The 16056-nt window shown below is 37.1% G+C and overlaps 1 protein-coding gene across 16 annotated transcripts in view; it reads right to left on the bottom strand.

Annotated features, from left to right (window-relative positions):
- EPB41L2 (erythrocyte membrane protein band 4.1 like 2) overlaps window positions 1–16056 on the bottom strand; it is a 99708-nt gene that overhangs the window by 17544 nt on the left and 66108 nt on the right. For 10 of the 16 annotated variants that reach the window (XM_061474930.1, XM_061474918.1, XM_061474917.1 and 7 more), the window contains 6 exons: window positions 15568–15655; window positions 13914–14066; window positions 12650–12747; window positions 7289–7461; window positions 6208–6386; window positions 1800–1862 (listed from right to left, as the gene is read on the bottom strand). In XM_061474930.1, the coding sequence (XP_061330914.1) occupies window positions 1800–1862; window positions 6208–6386; window positions 7289–7461; window positions 12650–12747; window positions 13914–14066; window positions 15568–15655 (754 nt within the window). Of the gene's footprint in view, window positions 1–1799; window positions 1863–2037; window positions 2071–6207; window positions 6387–7288; window positions 7462–12649; window positions 12748–13913; window positions 14067–15567; window positions 15656–16056 lie in introns of all 16 variants that reach the window. The other 6 variants (XM_061474922.1, XM_061474927.1, XM_061474928.1 and 3 more) reach the window with 2 other exon arrangements.

Raw genomic sequence — 16056 nt, 5'->3', positions numbered from 1 at the left:
GGCTCTGGTGGGAAGAGTGGATTTCACTCTGCTTTTATAATCTGTCCTCCTTCCAGCATGCCAGGTCTTGTGAAAAGCCAGTGTTGGTTACGCACACTCTAACACAAGAATATTTTTTTGGTATTCTGTGCTGAAATCCACATTTAAGCCTCAGACCCATTTGTAGTCCAGAATGAAAAGACTGAAGATTAAAATGGAATACTATCAATGCAGATACAATTATTAATTTTTTTTTAACAAAAGAATGTAATAAGATACAATAATTCAGGTAAAGCAGCTGGGTTTTGTACAAAGATTTTACATACTTTGTAACTGCATATTTTGAAACTTTACTTCAACGTTTTGGTTGGAATTTTTGTAGTCAGTGCTCACAATGCAAAGACACTTTGTCTTAAGTCATGAAAAATCCAAACCCAATACAAATTCGTTAGTTTCTGATTTCTTTCCACTTACATGTTCAGCTCAAAAAACAATTTGGGGCTGCACATCTATTCCCTAACTCTACAAATATTCTTGCATGCACCTTGCACACTAAGAACCTCTCCCCCTCTGGCAACTCTGTAGGTTCATATCGTGACAGGATCAATGCTTCACTTTTAATCTAGGACTAACAAACGAGACAACAGATATGTGCCCCTAAATTACGTACTGACTGAAGTAAAGCCTTATGCCAAAGGCATTCTATTACAGAACTGAAGCTCGTAACAATCATGTCATTATTTTAAAACCTGACACAAGGCACATTTCTTGGACTTGATTAAAGCACAATTATGCAACACACACTAAGTGCTTTAGTATGTTATACACAAGCAAAGTTTCAATAGCGATCAGAAGCTGCAAAAAGCCAGAAAAACATATTAGTTGGGTTATTGCAATCCATACATCTTATTACAGAACAAACCCAATGATTTTTTTAAAAACCTAATTTTTGTGACAAAGGGAATTACTTATAGCCCCATCTGGATGAATAAATGAATGACATTTAGACAAAAGATTTTCCAAAATTTCTTCAGTTTCTAGCTTATGTTAATAACCACAAGTTAAATGATAATGATTATAACTACAGTCTTTGATAAAATAATTCAGACTAACAAACTATGTGGAAATTCAGTGACAAAGCACTACGCATTAACATACTGTTCAAAGCTCTTTTGTTGTTGCTCATCTTCAATGAAAACCAACCTTTAGGAAGCAGAAATTACTTCCATTTGAAAAGTGAAAAAAATACAGATTTCAGAAGCATATCTAAACATTCTCTTTAAAAATCTGATGCTCACATACATTTCTCAAAACTCCCACAATCAATGAACATCAGAACCACGGTTAGTTTTTCCATACTTCTACCACTGCTTGTGCCTCACTAACTCCATTTATTCACATAATGTATGTGATAAAGGTTGAATAAACTGGCAAAAACTAGATACCCTGTTTACCAGAAGATGCCCACATTAAGAAGCAATGTATAAAAATCTCATTTAGGATTATGAATTGGACTCGTCTGCTTTATCTAAATAGGGCTATTATTCCCAGTTGCCACCTTGAAAACACCTAGCAAAAATACTAAAAATGTACACTGAACTTTAAAGCTGAAGTTTGTTTTGTTTGTTTGGATATTTTTGGTAGTTTTGTTCGTTTTGAATATAACCTCAGAAACTAGAATGGTGACATGCAACATTTCCAAGCTGGTTTTCCCCCATGCACTTCATGCACTGTGTCTATACAGCCTGCAAGTGACCTCCCATCCCGTGCAGCCTGGCAGCCCGTGAGAAGGAAAAGTGTTGCTTAAATTATATACAAACCTCCAACATTAAATTGCTATGTCTGACATAAATATTTTCCCCGTCTACTCTCAAGGAACTGCTCTGTGAAATTAAGCCACAAAAAAAAAAGGAAAAAAAAAAAGATAACATAAAATGTACCAGCAAATAAATAAAGAAGACCCTTAGACCCTTAGAATAAATCTACAAAAAGCTCAGGGTGCTATCAAGGCAGGCAGCTACAGCCAGATTTAACTGTAAAAAAAATACAACCATGCACCTTCTGCTGTGCTTCCTCCTCTTCATATTCCACCTATGTGTGCACATGGCAAAATTAGCAGGATAAGGAACTAGTAACACATGCTTCCAGACTAACACAGAGGCTTCATCTCTTTGTAAATGCTGCAAAGCGTGCTGTATTTACAGACCTTTACTGTTTTGGCCCCAGATGTTGAAATTATTAAGCGGCTTTGGTCTTCCTTCACCTATGTGTCATAGAATGGCTGAAGCAATATTTGGCATAGGTGGCATGAAAAATGGAAGTTTCACACTGTGTCCCTTTCTTGCTGTACTTTGCAGTGTTTTCCCAGATGGAAAGTTAAGAATGAGTAAAGAAAAAAGAATAATGATATGGGTAATTTATGTGGGAAGCGCTTTCAACTCTGCAACAAGTTGATGTGAAAATGGAATCTAATGCAAGAGTTTGGTAAGAGAGTCTAGGATTCAAGTCAAACACCTAAATACCTAGATGTATATACAGAAAGTATTTACAAAGTGTCTTAATTTTTTTAAGGATATTGCAGTCTTGGGATACATATTTGCACACTCCCCATTTTTAGGTGAATATATTCTTCCTCAAACTGCAATGCACTCATCGGAAATGACAGCTGATCTTTGTATCTGACCTACAAGTATTCTGAAATGCCTGATGGAACACAACTGTTTAAAAAGCAAACAGCTTCACAGTTTTTCCACAGGTATCACTATCAACTGCTAGTCTTAGGAAAAGATGTATTTAGAATTCAAAACTGTTCAGGTTCATAAATTTGAAGAGGGGTTCACTTACTGCGTATCACGTTTTAATTTATTTCTGGCTTATCTGGGGTTCTATTTTCTGCAACTTTATATTACAAATGATGCAAAGCCTTTAAAGTAATTTTCCATTATTTTAAACTTAGATCAGTGGTTTTAATGGCATGTTGTGTTTAGTACGGCTTTAATGTGTATATTGTATTGATTTAATCAGTTTAACAAACTTTGTTAAATGTATCATTGAACACACCCTCCCCCTTTTTTGATTCTGTAATATTTGGATTCGTATTTCCTTTGAAGATCAAAATAAACACTTTTTTTCTAGTGGTATTGCTGTAACATGCACAGTAGACATAAAGAAAGGAGGCATTTTTTTCAATCCCTCCAGATGATCAGAGCAACGTATTGGTGTGGCTGAGGCTTCCGTACAGCAATATTAACAGAGTATTTCAAATAATGTTCAGGCTCCAGCGATTAAAATTTGACAAAATCTGCAATCCCAGCTCATGAACATCAGTCTCCACCTTAACTGCTCCTAGAGATTAATCAAAGCACTTAAAACCAAAAAAAGTGCCCTGAATGGACTCAAATTTACACACACCCTCATAGACCAGAAACATCTGAAATCTAGATTAACAAAAGCATTTAAAGTGTTCAGAGTTTTCTGAATTTAGCTTTTAGGAATTTCCCTTTTTGGATCTAACTAGAATTTTGGAGATGTGCGTTCTGGTCAATGCACGCAGAAGATGTGCTTTCACACAAGCTGATAATGCAAGCAGCACAACTTGCAAATAGCATCAAGTAATGATGTATTTATTATTGTACAGCACTTCCGGTATTCAGATTTATGTGCCTGTAAACATTTTGAACTACAAAGCAACTCTTTTTGTACCTGCAGCTCCAGTATCTGTAGAATTATGCATGCTGCAGGATTTCAGGCAGGAAGAAAAACCCCCACCAGCTATCTATTTACTAAATACCACAATGGCAATTTCACAAATGAGAAAAGTTAGAAAGATACAGATATACACGTGTATGTGTGCATATTTATGTGTGTGTGTATTTTTTTTATATATATATATGTACAGACATCTACATAGACATATCCCTATATTAGGAAGCGTGCAAAACTGAGCAAGCTTCTGGGAGAATAAGCATAAAAGCTATGTACAAGTGTCAACATTTATGCAACAAAATTACACACCTCCTCTTCCTCTGCTTTGTCACTGAGGTCATTGTCATTAGAGCCACTAAAGGAAGTTGCCTTAGGCTCCAGGTAGCAGAGTGACAGAGCGAGAGGAAAGGAAAATGTGAGTGAAAAATAAATAGACTGGAAAGCAGACAGAAGCAGCAGGAAGATAAGGAGAAAAGAGGGGATGAAAGAAGGAGAGGTAATAGGAATATAGTGCTGAAGCCCGGGTGGGAGGAAAGAGACGCAAACAGCAGGAAGGCTAGGAAAAGTAATGTAACCATTCTCATCAAGCAGCGAATGGAAACTAAAAGAAAAGCATCTGATAAAGCTGAATGAGACACACAAGTCAGTGGGTTTGTAGTCCTTTGTATAGATTTTTCCCTCAACAGCTGGGGAGCCTTGACTAACTACAGGTCCCATAGATTCAAAGGTATTATTCAGCAAAGCTATTTCATTTTTATTATGATCTGGTGTTTCCTTTATGGAATTGCACTCTGAGGCATCTGGGATGGTCAGGAGGGGCTCCCCAAAGGGATCTTCCTCGGAAATATCTGAAAGCATGTCCATCTCAGGGACAGGTGACAGGTTTCTGGATGACACAGAATGGATGGGTAGTGATGATGGGTGTACATGAGTGAGCTGAAGAAAATAATTCTGTGCACAGTGGAAAATGAAAGCACAATAAAATATGAGTTTGAAGGCACAAGAAAAGGGGGAAAAAAAAGAAATTATCAGTTAGTGAAAATTTTCACTCAGAAGCAGGGATAGCTCTACTAACGCAATAGAAATGCCAAACAAAAATAGAACTCCCCTTGCATTTTACAAGCAGCCAACTTGTTTACTTCCGTGGATTATAAAAGGAACCCATTATGAATGTTTTGTTCTCAGGCTATAGAGAATTGTGTACTTTTGAACTGTAATAGTCACTTACAACAGATGGAAGCAGACACACATCCAAAGGGAGAAAGGTCAGGGGACAGTGCAGTACACAAAAGACAAGCTAGCACTTTGATTCTTGGGTTTACAGCCATTTCCTTTAAGACTTAAAGAGAGCCAGAAACTTAAAGAAGTATCTGCACTAGAGGGAAAAGAAAGCTGTTCACAGAATTGGCATGTGTAGCAAAACCTTACTGAACAGCTTCCTGAAACAACTTCCCAAAATACTGCTTTTTTCTCTTCTTCTTTTGGCTAAAATATTGAAAGATACCGCCACTTCGAAAACAAGGGTGTACCATTATTTTAACAAGCCCATAGTCAAAACAGAGCAAATTATTTTACCATTTTTCTCCCATAAAGAAACTCTGTGCTAATTCAAAATTATTTCAGCTTAGCAGCAAACAACCAAACAAAAACAACCAACCAAACCCCACAAAACCCCACAAAAAACAAAGCAAAACACCACAAAAACCAACCAACAAAAAAAAAAAAGCAACTATTGGTACTTGTTCCCTGCCTACACTTGAATGCAGTGGGAACATGTGAACCGCACAGAGAAACTCAGCATTCCCCCTAGGAATCAAATGGGTGGCTCACTTGCAAAAAAGTGTGAAAACAAAACTACTTTAAAATATGACAAAGTTCTGGAGAACTGGCTGAAAAAGAAAGGCTCTCCAGGAGAGAGGAGCAGCAGATTTTAGCTGACACTCTGGAATCAAATCATACAAGATCTAAACTTATTTTTTTGACCTATTCCCCCAGTAGCTCAAACAAACAAGACAAGTAAATGGTTGTTTGTAACAGGCACAGACCAAAGTACTCAGCTTCTCCCAGCAATCTACTCCTCAGTCAACATAAAAGTTCTTGAAGGATGAAATAATTCTGCAATGGCTACTAAAACAGTATTGTTACCTACAGTAATTAAATACAGTTATATACCCAACTTTGTAGAATGTTCACAACTGTAGATATACTAACTTTTAAGTCTAAATGAACTAAGGAAATTAATAAAACATTATCTAACCTTTGAAACATTTTTTCAAGAACTCATGCAAGCTTACTGAGAAATCAAATTAAATTTCTAGCAATAAAAGAAACACTAAGTCAATGCAATTCAGAAGTCTGTATTCTCTTTTGCTTACATACATTTATATTAAGTTAAATCTATAGAAAGCACTTGACAATTTTCCTTTAATATTTTAATATGGTGTTCTGTACGATGCCCAGAAGTGACAGGCCACAGACACATACCACTTGAACAAATAAGTTTGGTGTGAAAGTCAGCCATACCTTTCCATCCTGAGTCAGTTCTAATTGTGGAGTTTTGAGTGGGCTTCCATCTTCTCCGCCATCTTCATTTAACTTGGCCTGACCAGCAGCTTCACTGTCAATTCCTTTACCTCCAGCAGTCTGCACTCCAGTAGCATGGAAGTCTCTTAGCAGACTTAGGTCTGAGATACCCATGGGAGCTATTAGAGAGCAAAATAATTTTGGTTAATTTAGGCAAGATGGAACATTTTGGTTTTAAGACTTCTTAACAATAACCATTTTATGGTGATGTTAGGAATGAGCAATACAGGCTACTTACTGAATAACACACTTCTCCAGCTTCTTGCCTTTGCAGAAAGTCTATGGTTCTCATCATGAACAGTAATACACCCTTGTAATATAATGTGCACTTACCATGCAAGGGAGAAAAATCTCACAGTATCGGGTAGGTACTTGATAATCAACTTTTCGATTAGTCTTGGAAGAAAAATTGAAAGTACTGTTCTTGTGACAGTGTAAATCAGCATAACAAAAGAGAGAAATAGGCCACAGTTTTGTGGAAATTCACTATTTTGAGAGGACTGGTTTAATGCAATACAGAAATAGTATACATCTATGCATATAACTGTCACAGTATTTTCATTCTTAGCAAAACTCCAGAAACAACAGCTCAGTGAATGTTAGACTTTTCCTGCTGACATGCTTGCAAAAAAATTGGGAAATACTGCATATGTATACTTGAACAGAGTCAAAGCATAAGAGAGTGAAAAGCCTTAAATTATTTTTCTTTCTTGCTTGATTCGATACACTGTAATATACATATGAGTAGTGAACACAGATGCTACATGCCCGATACAGAATTCTCCATATATTCACAGCAGTGTCATAAAATTTAGGCAATGACTAAACTTACTGTTTAGGTTACCCAAAACTGACAAATAACCAAAGTGGCTACTCCTCAGATCACGCATCAGAAACTGAAATTCACATATTTGACAGTAGACATTCTGGCCATCTATAATGTCAACATTTTGAGCGCTGGTTAGATCAGAACCAGAACACATAACGTAATTACACTGAAGAAGTAAGACATACTTCATACCTCCATCAAGGCTTCTGGAAACACGCTTGCTTGAAGTGCGTTCAAAGTATGGAGCTGGTCTGTCTATGAGGTTGCTAGCCTGTCGTGTCTGTGCTTGTGTACGGCCACTGTATCGGAACTTGGAACCCAGGGTTAGAAACTTTGCTTTTGGAGGCTGCTCTGGTGATACAAGCCTAAAAAGGAATATGAAGGAAGTCAGTTAAAAAGACCTTATTTTATGTATTTAATAAGGTACTTTGAAGCTCATTAAACTTCAGGTCACCATGCATGATATGCACACTCCAAGAAAGGATTATGCAATAAGCTCTAAGAGTTTAATAAACCAATGCATGTTATTTATTAATTGAAGTTGAGTTGAAGTGATGCTGATAACCATCATATTTTCCACAGTATGACTAAGCATCTGGGACCCGTATCTTTTGGCGCTAATATAAAGTTATATTTTTTTGTAGAAAGCTGAGGCCACTGTAAGTAAAATACCTCTCAAATCTCACTCCTTAGAATGTTACTTACGGTAGAAGCTATACATCCCACCTCCACTGTGTCTTCTATATTCTGACATATCAATACAGCAGTTGCTATTCCTCAAGTTAGGCAATAGCATCTCAAAGCTGCATAGGAGGCTATATCAATTGAAGAAAAAAAAAAAAGACGGACGGCTGGAGAGGTGTGACCCAACAATAAGAAGTTTAGCAAGTTAGATTCAGATTCCACTTTCTTTACAATGTCATTTATAGGTTTATGTAAGTTGATGTTTGCTGGATATAAGGACAAGAAAAAGGCATATTCTGGAAAGGATGAAAAAAGAGATTCAGTTATGAGTACTATTAATGCTGGATTCTGTGTGTTTGTACCTAAGCATCAGAGTCAATGTCAGAAGTCTAAGCAGCAATGTGGCAGAATTTGCTATGATTAATTCTGGTTCCATCAGTTTTTTACATCATACGCATGACGCGTGAATTCCCTTTAGTATGAGGACTTAAAGTTCTTATTCAGCTAACCCTCATTGCTTGTACTTTGTTTTTGAAATCTAAGCCATCAGCTTCAACACTGATGGAACTGTTTGATCCAGTGCTACCCCTGCTGATGGAACAGAACAGTTATCACTGCAGGAACTCTTCCCAGTCTCTGTTCCTCTAGAAAGGCCCCTCATGTTGCCTCCTGATCAGTGTAGTACTTCAAATACATGCTCATCCAGCCTGCCTGCCTCCATGGCCTATTCTCCTTCTGTATAAAAGCATCAGAATAGATAAAGCTTTCTGATTTGAGATCTGCAAAGAATGGGAAGCTCACAGAACAACAGCGTCTTTCAAGCAGAACCAGCAGCTACTGTGCCTTGAGTATTTAGGATAGCACAGATTGGCAAGTGAGACTTAAAAAGTATGCTGACTTTGTTCTCTTCTTTTGAAGCATTTGCACAGGGAATGTTTGTGTCAGTGGAATCCAATCCAAGATATGTTAAGACAGTATCCAATGGTGGGTTGTGAAAACTGATAGTCACTCTTAAAGATACTTCAGCAAGTTTCTGAAATTCTGAAGAATTTTCAGATACTTAGCGAACAGAATGTTGAGCTAGTGTGGTGGACTGACCTTGGCTGGATGCCAGGGTACCATCACAAAGCTGTTCTATCACTGCACTTCTTCAACTGGACACGGGATGAGAAAAAAATGTAATGAAAAGCTTGTGGGCTGAGGTAAGGACAGGGAGAGATCATTCACCAGTTGCTGTCATGGGCAAAATAGACTTGACTGAGGAAAAAATTATTTATTACAAACCAAATCAGATTATGATAATGAGAAAAACCCAAATCTTAAAAAACCTTTTCTCCACCATTCCCTTCTTCCTGGGCTTAACTGTACTCCCAAACTCTCTACCTACTTCCCCCTCAGCAGTACAGGGGGATGGGAAATGGAGGTTGTGGTCAGTTTGTCACAGGTTATTTCTGCCACTCCTTCCTCCTCAAGGGGAGGACTCCTCACACTCTTCCCCTGCTCCAGCATGGGGCCCTTCACACAGGAGACATTTGTCTATGAACTGCTCTACTGTGAGTCTTTCCCACAGGATGCAGTTCCTGAACTACTCCAGTGTGGGTCCCTTCCACAGGGTCACATGTCCTGCCAGCAAACTTGCTTCAGCGTGGGTTCCTCTCTCCATGGGCCACAGGTCCTGCCAGGAGCCTGCTCTAGCATGGGCTTTCCACGGGGCCACAGCCTTCTTCAGACATCCCACTGCTGTGAAATGGGGTCCACCATGGGCTGCAGCTAGATAAGTGTAAAACCTCCATGGGCTGCAGGGGCACAGCCTGCCTCCCCACAGTCTGCACCACAGGCTGCAGGGGAATCTCTGCTCTGGTGCCTGGAGCACCTCCGCCTCTCCTTCTGCACTGACCTTGGGGTCTGCAGAAGTGTTTCTCTCACATATGCTCAACTCTTCTCCTTGGCTGTGGTTCCACAGGTTTGGGGTTTTTCCCCCCTTTTTTCTTAAATGTGTTATGCCACAGGCACTGCCATCATTGCTGATAGCTCAGCCTTGGCCAGCAGCAGGTCTGTCTTGGAGCTGGCTGACACAGGCTGTATTGGACAGAGGCCTCTAGCAGCTTCTCAAGAAAACCACCCCTCCCTATAACCCTCTTGCTACCAAAACCTTGCCATGCAAACAAACCAAAGAACACTACGTAGAAGGTTACCATCTTCTCTATGAGAGGATGTCATCTATGACCATTCTATGTTTATGGTTTTGTCAGAGTGCTAGCCAGGAAGATCTAATCCTGCATGCCTAAGATTCAGATACGCAAGCACCTGAATCCTAATATGTTTCAACAGACTTTTTAAAGAAAACAAAATTCAAGACAATCTAATCCAACCTTCTGCACAAAGGACACTAATGAAATAAAATCACTAGTATCTGCAGCTTCACTTTCACTGCTTCTATAAAACAACCTTATGCAATCTTTGTGACAATTTTTTTCTCTGCATGATTTTCAAGATAGCCTTCTTCCTCTTAATGCATAATGCACTCTCTAAAAGGGTTTTACCAAGGTTATTCCTCTTCTTTATTTTCTAGTCTTGGCAAGACTACAGCATTAACTGCCAGTTTTTATCCTTCACCCTGCTGAGATAAACTTTTAATCTTTTAATGTGGAAAAAACAAGAGAACCTATTACTTCCTGATTAAGGGCATCTGAATGGATTTTTTTGTATTACAAGCATAATTACATAAAATAACTGAAGACTATCCTTTAACATTTTAATACATTCTGGGGAGACACTGAAGCAATCACTAAAGTTTCAAATAAAACATGGTAAAGCAGAATTCTAAGCAGGCGTCTGCAGTTAGTGCTTAAATTGTAAGTTGCAGACTAAACTTAGCTCAAAAGATTATTGTAGCTACATAGTCTAACCATATTTCTTAAAGTAGATTGTTGCTCTTTGAAAATGGTACTGGAATCCTGTAAGGTTGTATCACAAATGAATCCAATGCCTTCTGGTTGTCATTTCAATATAGTTCATTAGACAATTTCATTAATAGCTTCATATGCTGGTTGAATTTCCCATCCATTAGAAGAAGATGAATCTTAATGCAATTATTTGAGAAAAAATGAAACATTGCAAAAGACAACACAAGGAGTCTCACAATGTTACACAGGGCATGTCGAGAGATCTGGAAGCTAAAAATGTACACCTGGATTCAATACCGTTTACTGTGGTATCATACACAAGCTTTACACATAGAATCATGGAAGAGTTAGGGTTGGAAAGGACCTTGAGATCATCTAGTTCCACCCCCCCTGCCATGGGCAGGAACACCTGCCACTAAACACATGCTCTGAAAGAGCTATAATCTCTTGGACCGCAGTTGTAGTCTGCTTTTTATCTTTAAAGAAAAATAGAGCTGCATTTATTTTACTGTTTTTAAATCACGATGACGGGTTATGAGGATTTTCTATCAGTGACATCACTGAAGTATATGGGTTTTACAGAATTATTCAAGTATTCGTTACATAAATTTCATTATAATGTCATTTCTAGGAAGTAAAAGCCACTTCTGATTGGAATATAATCTAATTATTTTTATTATGTCAGAGTTTCTGTAGCAAGATTATCAAATATGTGATAATGCTCCTAAAAACTTACATATTTTCAAATGGTAGTTGTCAGTTTAGGATATTTGACTTCCATAGGATTTGTTTTTTCCTATTCAGGTCCATTTTATTCCTATATAAATAGGAAATACAGTTTCCCACCAAAGCAAATCATGGCATGAATTATTTGAAGAATGTTGATAAACTTTCCACTGCAGACAGAACTGCATGCTATTTGTGGTAACACACATCACCAGTCAAAAAAAGATTTTAAACAATAGAATATATCTTAATAAACTTAGTAATGAACTCTATCAAATATGAATAAAAAAAGTCTTTGATCAGGGTTTAAAAAAAGTACTTCCAAATTAAGCATTTTGAGACTGATTGCCAATCTTGGCACAAATTCTAACACTGCATTCAAGAATACATTTAATGAAAATCTGAATACTGAAAACCATCTGACAGTTCCAGTAATGAACTGCTTAGATCTCATGGCCCCAGGTTCTCTGTCTAGCAAGTATATTCAGCTTACACTAGTACTCAGCATCAGGATTGTATTTACCTTAATACACAATTGCTTTCTTAAAATAAAAAGACAGGCTACTGAATGGAAAGCTTACCTTTTAAATACCCTACTTACTGTGCTCATTTGAAGCAAGAAACTCAGATTCAGTGCTCATTCAATGCTTAAGAGGTTCAACCTAAATCTGTGACTCCTAGGCTACATGGAGCATGTGCACTCCCTCATGGAGTTTGGGCTATTATAAAAATGAAATTAGGATTTTTCAAATTCCTTTTCAATGGAGGAAGTAAAAAGAGAAACTACTCTGTGTCTTTTTGTTAAAGTGCTCATTTACAAATAGACTATAATTTTAATGACCAGTTCAGAATATTAAAAAGCTGTAAGCATTTATACTCAGCAGAATATTCTAAAAAGTGAAGTGAATAAAGATTACTGTCAAGCCCTGAGAACTTCTTTAGAAGGCATACAGTGGCTTTCTAGATGGTCACTGAAGAGTCAGTCTCTCAGGAAGTCTTAACATACGGCAACTAGTTTAGCCCCATCCTGTTAGCACTCAAAAGTTTAAATAAAGCAGTTAAATTCAGACTTTCAGAACTGTCAGTTTGGGGTAAGTGATCGTTGGAGTGTCTTCTCTCTAAGACACGGGGAAATAAGGGGCAAAAACGGGGGGAAATCTCTACTTTCCTCCTATCCTTTAAAAGGAAGATATGCTCATACCTGGTAAAGTGGAAGAAGCAGAGAATTATCATTTACCTGAAAAAAGTATGGTGCTCCACACAAACTTTCCATAACCTTTTAGCAGCCCGATGGTTTGGCAGTTTGAACCCAATAGTGCTCTCAAACTGTTCCGTCTGGAAAGAATCCACAAATAAATTAACCCGTTTCCTTAAGCTGGCTTTTAACTAGCAGTGGAGTTCAGACAGTTCCATTACTGTAACAAGCTCTAACTCTCCTTTCATAAGACTTCATAAGATTTAGAAATAATAAAAAAATAATCAGAATTTCCAGCCTTTATTAAAATTAGACTTGGGGAGTTAGCCCTGATGGGTAATCACTTCCTAACTGAACTAATGACTCTGTTGAAAAACCCAATAATGCTTTAGTGCTCCTTGCTCATTTTCTGACTAGCTGCTTGATATATTTGTTTTTAAACTGCATGAAGTAATTGTACTGCAGGCTGTGTTGCACATTTCCCTTGGATGTAATAAATGTCTGAAATCCATAGTGCAGTGTTAAGCTCACCTAAGCCATTTCACTATGTAACAGTTTCTTAGCAAAACTATTGCATCTATGTACTACAGCAAGTGCAAGAACAATACATCTGTGTTTCAAAACTTGCAAAACTACAATGTTACTATTGTATTAGTGGTATTTAGACTTCTCTTTTGCTTTATTTATTTATTCACACAGTAAAAGCTGCTTTAAACATTTTATAATATAATCTAAAAAAGCATTTGGTTTTGACATTTTGTTAAATATCCAGTTACAATGTGTTCAAAACTTATCCCCCTGCCCTCTCTTCAGCAAGTCTCATAAACTTAGAAGGCTATCTGAAAAGAAAGTTGAATCCACTATTTCCATAGTAGCTAGCAGAAAAAGTTATAACCTCCTACAGAAAACTCAGGCCTTCGGTTACAGCCATAAACTAGATGCACTGACATTTAGCAAACAATTATACCCAAAGAGGAAGAGAAGCTGGCTCTCTCCCAGGACTGCAAGTTTGTATAAACACTCAGAACATGGCCAGCATAACTAGCTTTTGCTGTAAAAAATTTAAAATTACAAGATGGCATCTATTAACCGAAGAAAATTAATTTTCTTCTTGGTTTGCATTTAGTGATCCAGACAAGTGTTTAATACAATCAGTAGAATACAAAAAGGAAAATAAAATGCTCTTAAGCTCTGCTCGAATGCAACAAAAGCCTCTGAGAACATCTGGGAAAAAAATTAGGATGTTTTCTTGTTACTAGACAGAAATGATCTCACAAAGGAAACAGGACAGAAAGGTGCGACTTACTTCTGCTGGCCTGACTTTGATGTAGAAATTACTTCTTTTATAAGAAATCTTAAGAATTTTTGGCCAAGCAAAGCGGTTGATCCGGAGTCTATCTTTGTAGATGAGCAGGCCATTAGCACATACACCCAGCATGATATCCACACCTTCAGAATCCTACCACATATGAGACAATTTCATAAAAATCAGTTTAACAACATTCCAAACAAGTAATGATCGCTAGCATACCTTGAGGGAATAATGTAACTGGAATTTACTTCATATTTAAACCTGAAAGACTGCAACAATGAGATTCTTAAAGCAGAAATTGCCAAGTATATATATTTTATAGCAAAGGCTTTGGACTCTTAAGTAATGGCTTTGGCTCTCATATGCCATTGCATATGCCACATTTTTGGGAAATCCTTCAATATTCTGATAAAAGGGACTAAAAGTTAACAATTTAAAAGCAAGAAAATGTACGGTGGATGTGCTACCGGTAATTTCAACAAATATTAAAAGAAGACTTAAACCAACTTAAAACAGTGAGTGAAAGTCTGAAAAAGTTGATGATCATGGTGATAGTCACCTTCTATTCCAGTGAAGATATGGGGAAGTAGTGGGTAGGTGGCTGAAAATATCAACATAATAATTTCAAAATGCTGGTGGTACACAATACAGCAGAATCTCATGTCCTCTCCAATAACAAATCAACTACATCAAATGCCAGCACTGTCATTAAGAAGTTACTTCATTGGCATAACTAATGCTGCAAGTGGTTCCTGGAAAACAGCAGTTCTAATACTTGTAGATAACTTCACTACAGCAAAAGAAAGCTCCAATAAGACTCTAAAAATCTAAGTTCCTTAAAACACTACAGACCAACTGAACTGCCCACTGCACTTATATTAAAAAAATGAATAAATGTTACATAGTTAATTGTACAGGAATAAAAATTTATGTGTATTTGCTTCAAGTGCTTCTAATGAGAACACAGGAAAAGTCTATGGAAAATTTGCAAAAAACAAGTGCACATTTTTTCCATATGAAACAGAATAAAAAAGTGTTTTGCAGTACTTAAACGTCTTTTCTTCTCTTTTTTTTATTTATTTTTTTTTTAAATATAGGAATGTTATGCTTAGAACACATTGATTTTCCTAATGATTTGAGGCTCTGGATTTGTGCAAGAGAGTGAGAAGGGGTTGGTTAGCTGGGTTTCTAACAAAAAAAGAAAAAAAAAAACTCCCACTAGAAATGTAAATTTGATTTGACCGTCCCAGAAGAGTGGAAAACACCAAAAACCACACTCCTCCCCCCACCCTGATTTTAACTCTCATGGCATTACTAAAACAATTACATGTTCTTTTAGGCTTTATTTTACAGCCCTACATCCCTGGGCATCAAAAACCTGACATTTTAAATATATTTAGCCACTTTTATAAATAAAATATTATTTCTAAGCTGCACATACATCATGCATTAAGTGAGCTTAGATTTAAAATAAATTCTAAGTATGTTAAAGCTGTAAACTGTGAATTATCATGACCAACAGATAAAAGGCTTATACTTAAAAACTGACAGTATGACATTTTTTAGAAAATACATATATATACTATGTTCTTTAATACTAAGCACGTCTATCAAAAAAACAGAACAAACCCAAACCGATCTCCAGTACCTTGGCATGATGTAAATCCACTCCATACATGGAGAGTCTCTTTGCATTTTCTAGGAACTGGGAATCCGCCTGTGATGGAGTTAAGCCCCTAAAACCATTGAATAAGCCTTGAGTTTATTGACAAAAGAACTGGGAATCAAAACTGAGTGGAATCCTGGAATCCAGGCACATCAGAAAACCTCATTTTGTAAGGTATCAATAGCATTTTTGCCCTAATGGGAAAGTGTTCTTTTAAAGGATATTAAATTTCTTGAAATAAGATATCCACCTTCACTCTTTCAAAATAGTCTAGGCTCTATGTTGCTTAAACTAATTCATATGCTCAGATAAAAACATTTTCTCTAAAAGTTCTCTTCAGAGATCTTACTGAAGCGACTACTTTAAAACCAAACTTTTTAAACGTGCGGAAGAGGCTCTAGTAACATAGAAAAAGATTTCCAAAGTAAGAGTAACTTCAACTTAGAAGTTTTACACATACTTTTAAAAGGA

This window comes from Pezoporus flaviventris, unplaced genomic scaffold, assembly GCF_033815535.1.
Source record: "Pezoporus flaviventris isolate CSIRO_AGI_PZ_B2104156 unplaced genomic scaffold, CSIRO_AGI_Pfla_v1 ptg000081l, whole genome shotgun sequence".
Taxonomy (NCBI): domain Eukaryota; kingdom Metazoa; phylum Chordata; class Aves; order Psittaciformes; family Psittacidae; genus Pezoporus; species Pezoporus flaviventris.
The sequence above is the reverse complement of the archived record's forward strand: the minus strand, read 5'-3'. Positions and strand labels throughout refer to the sequence as shown.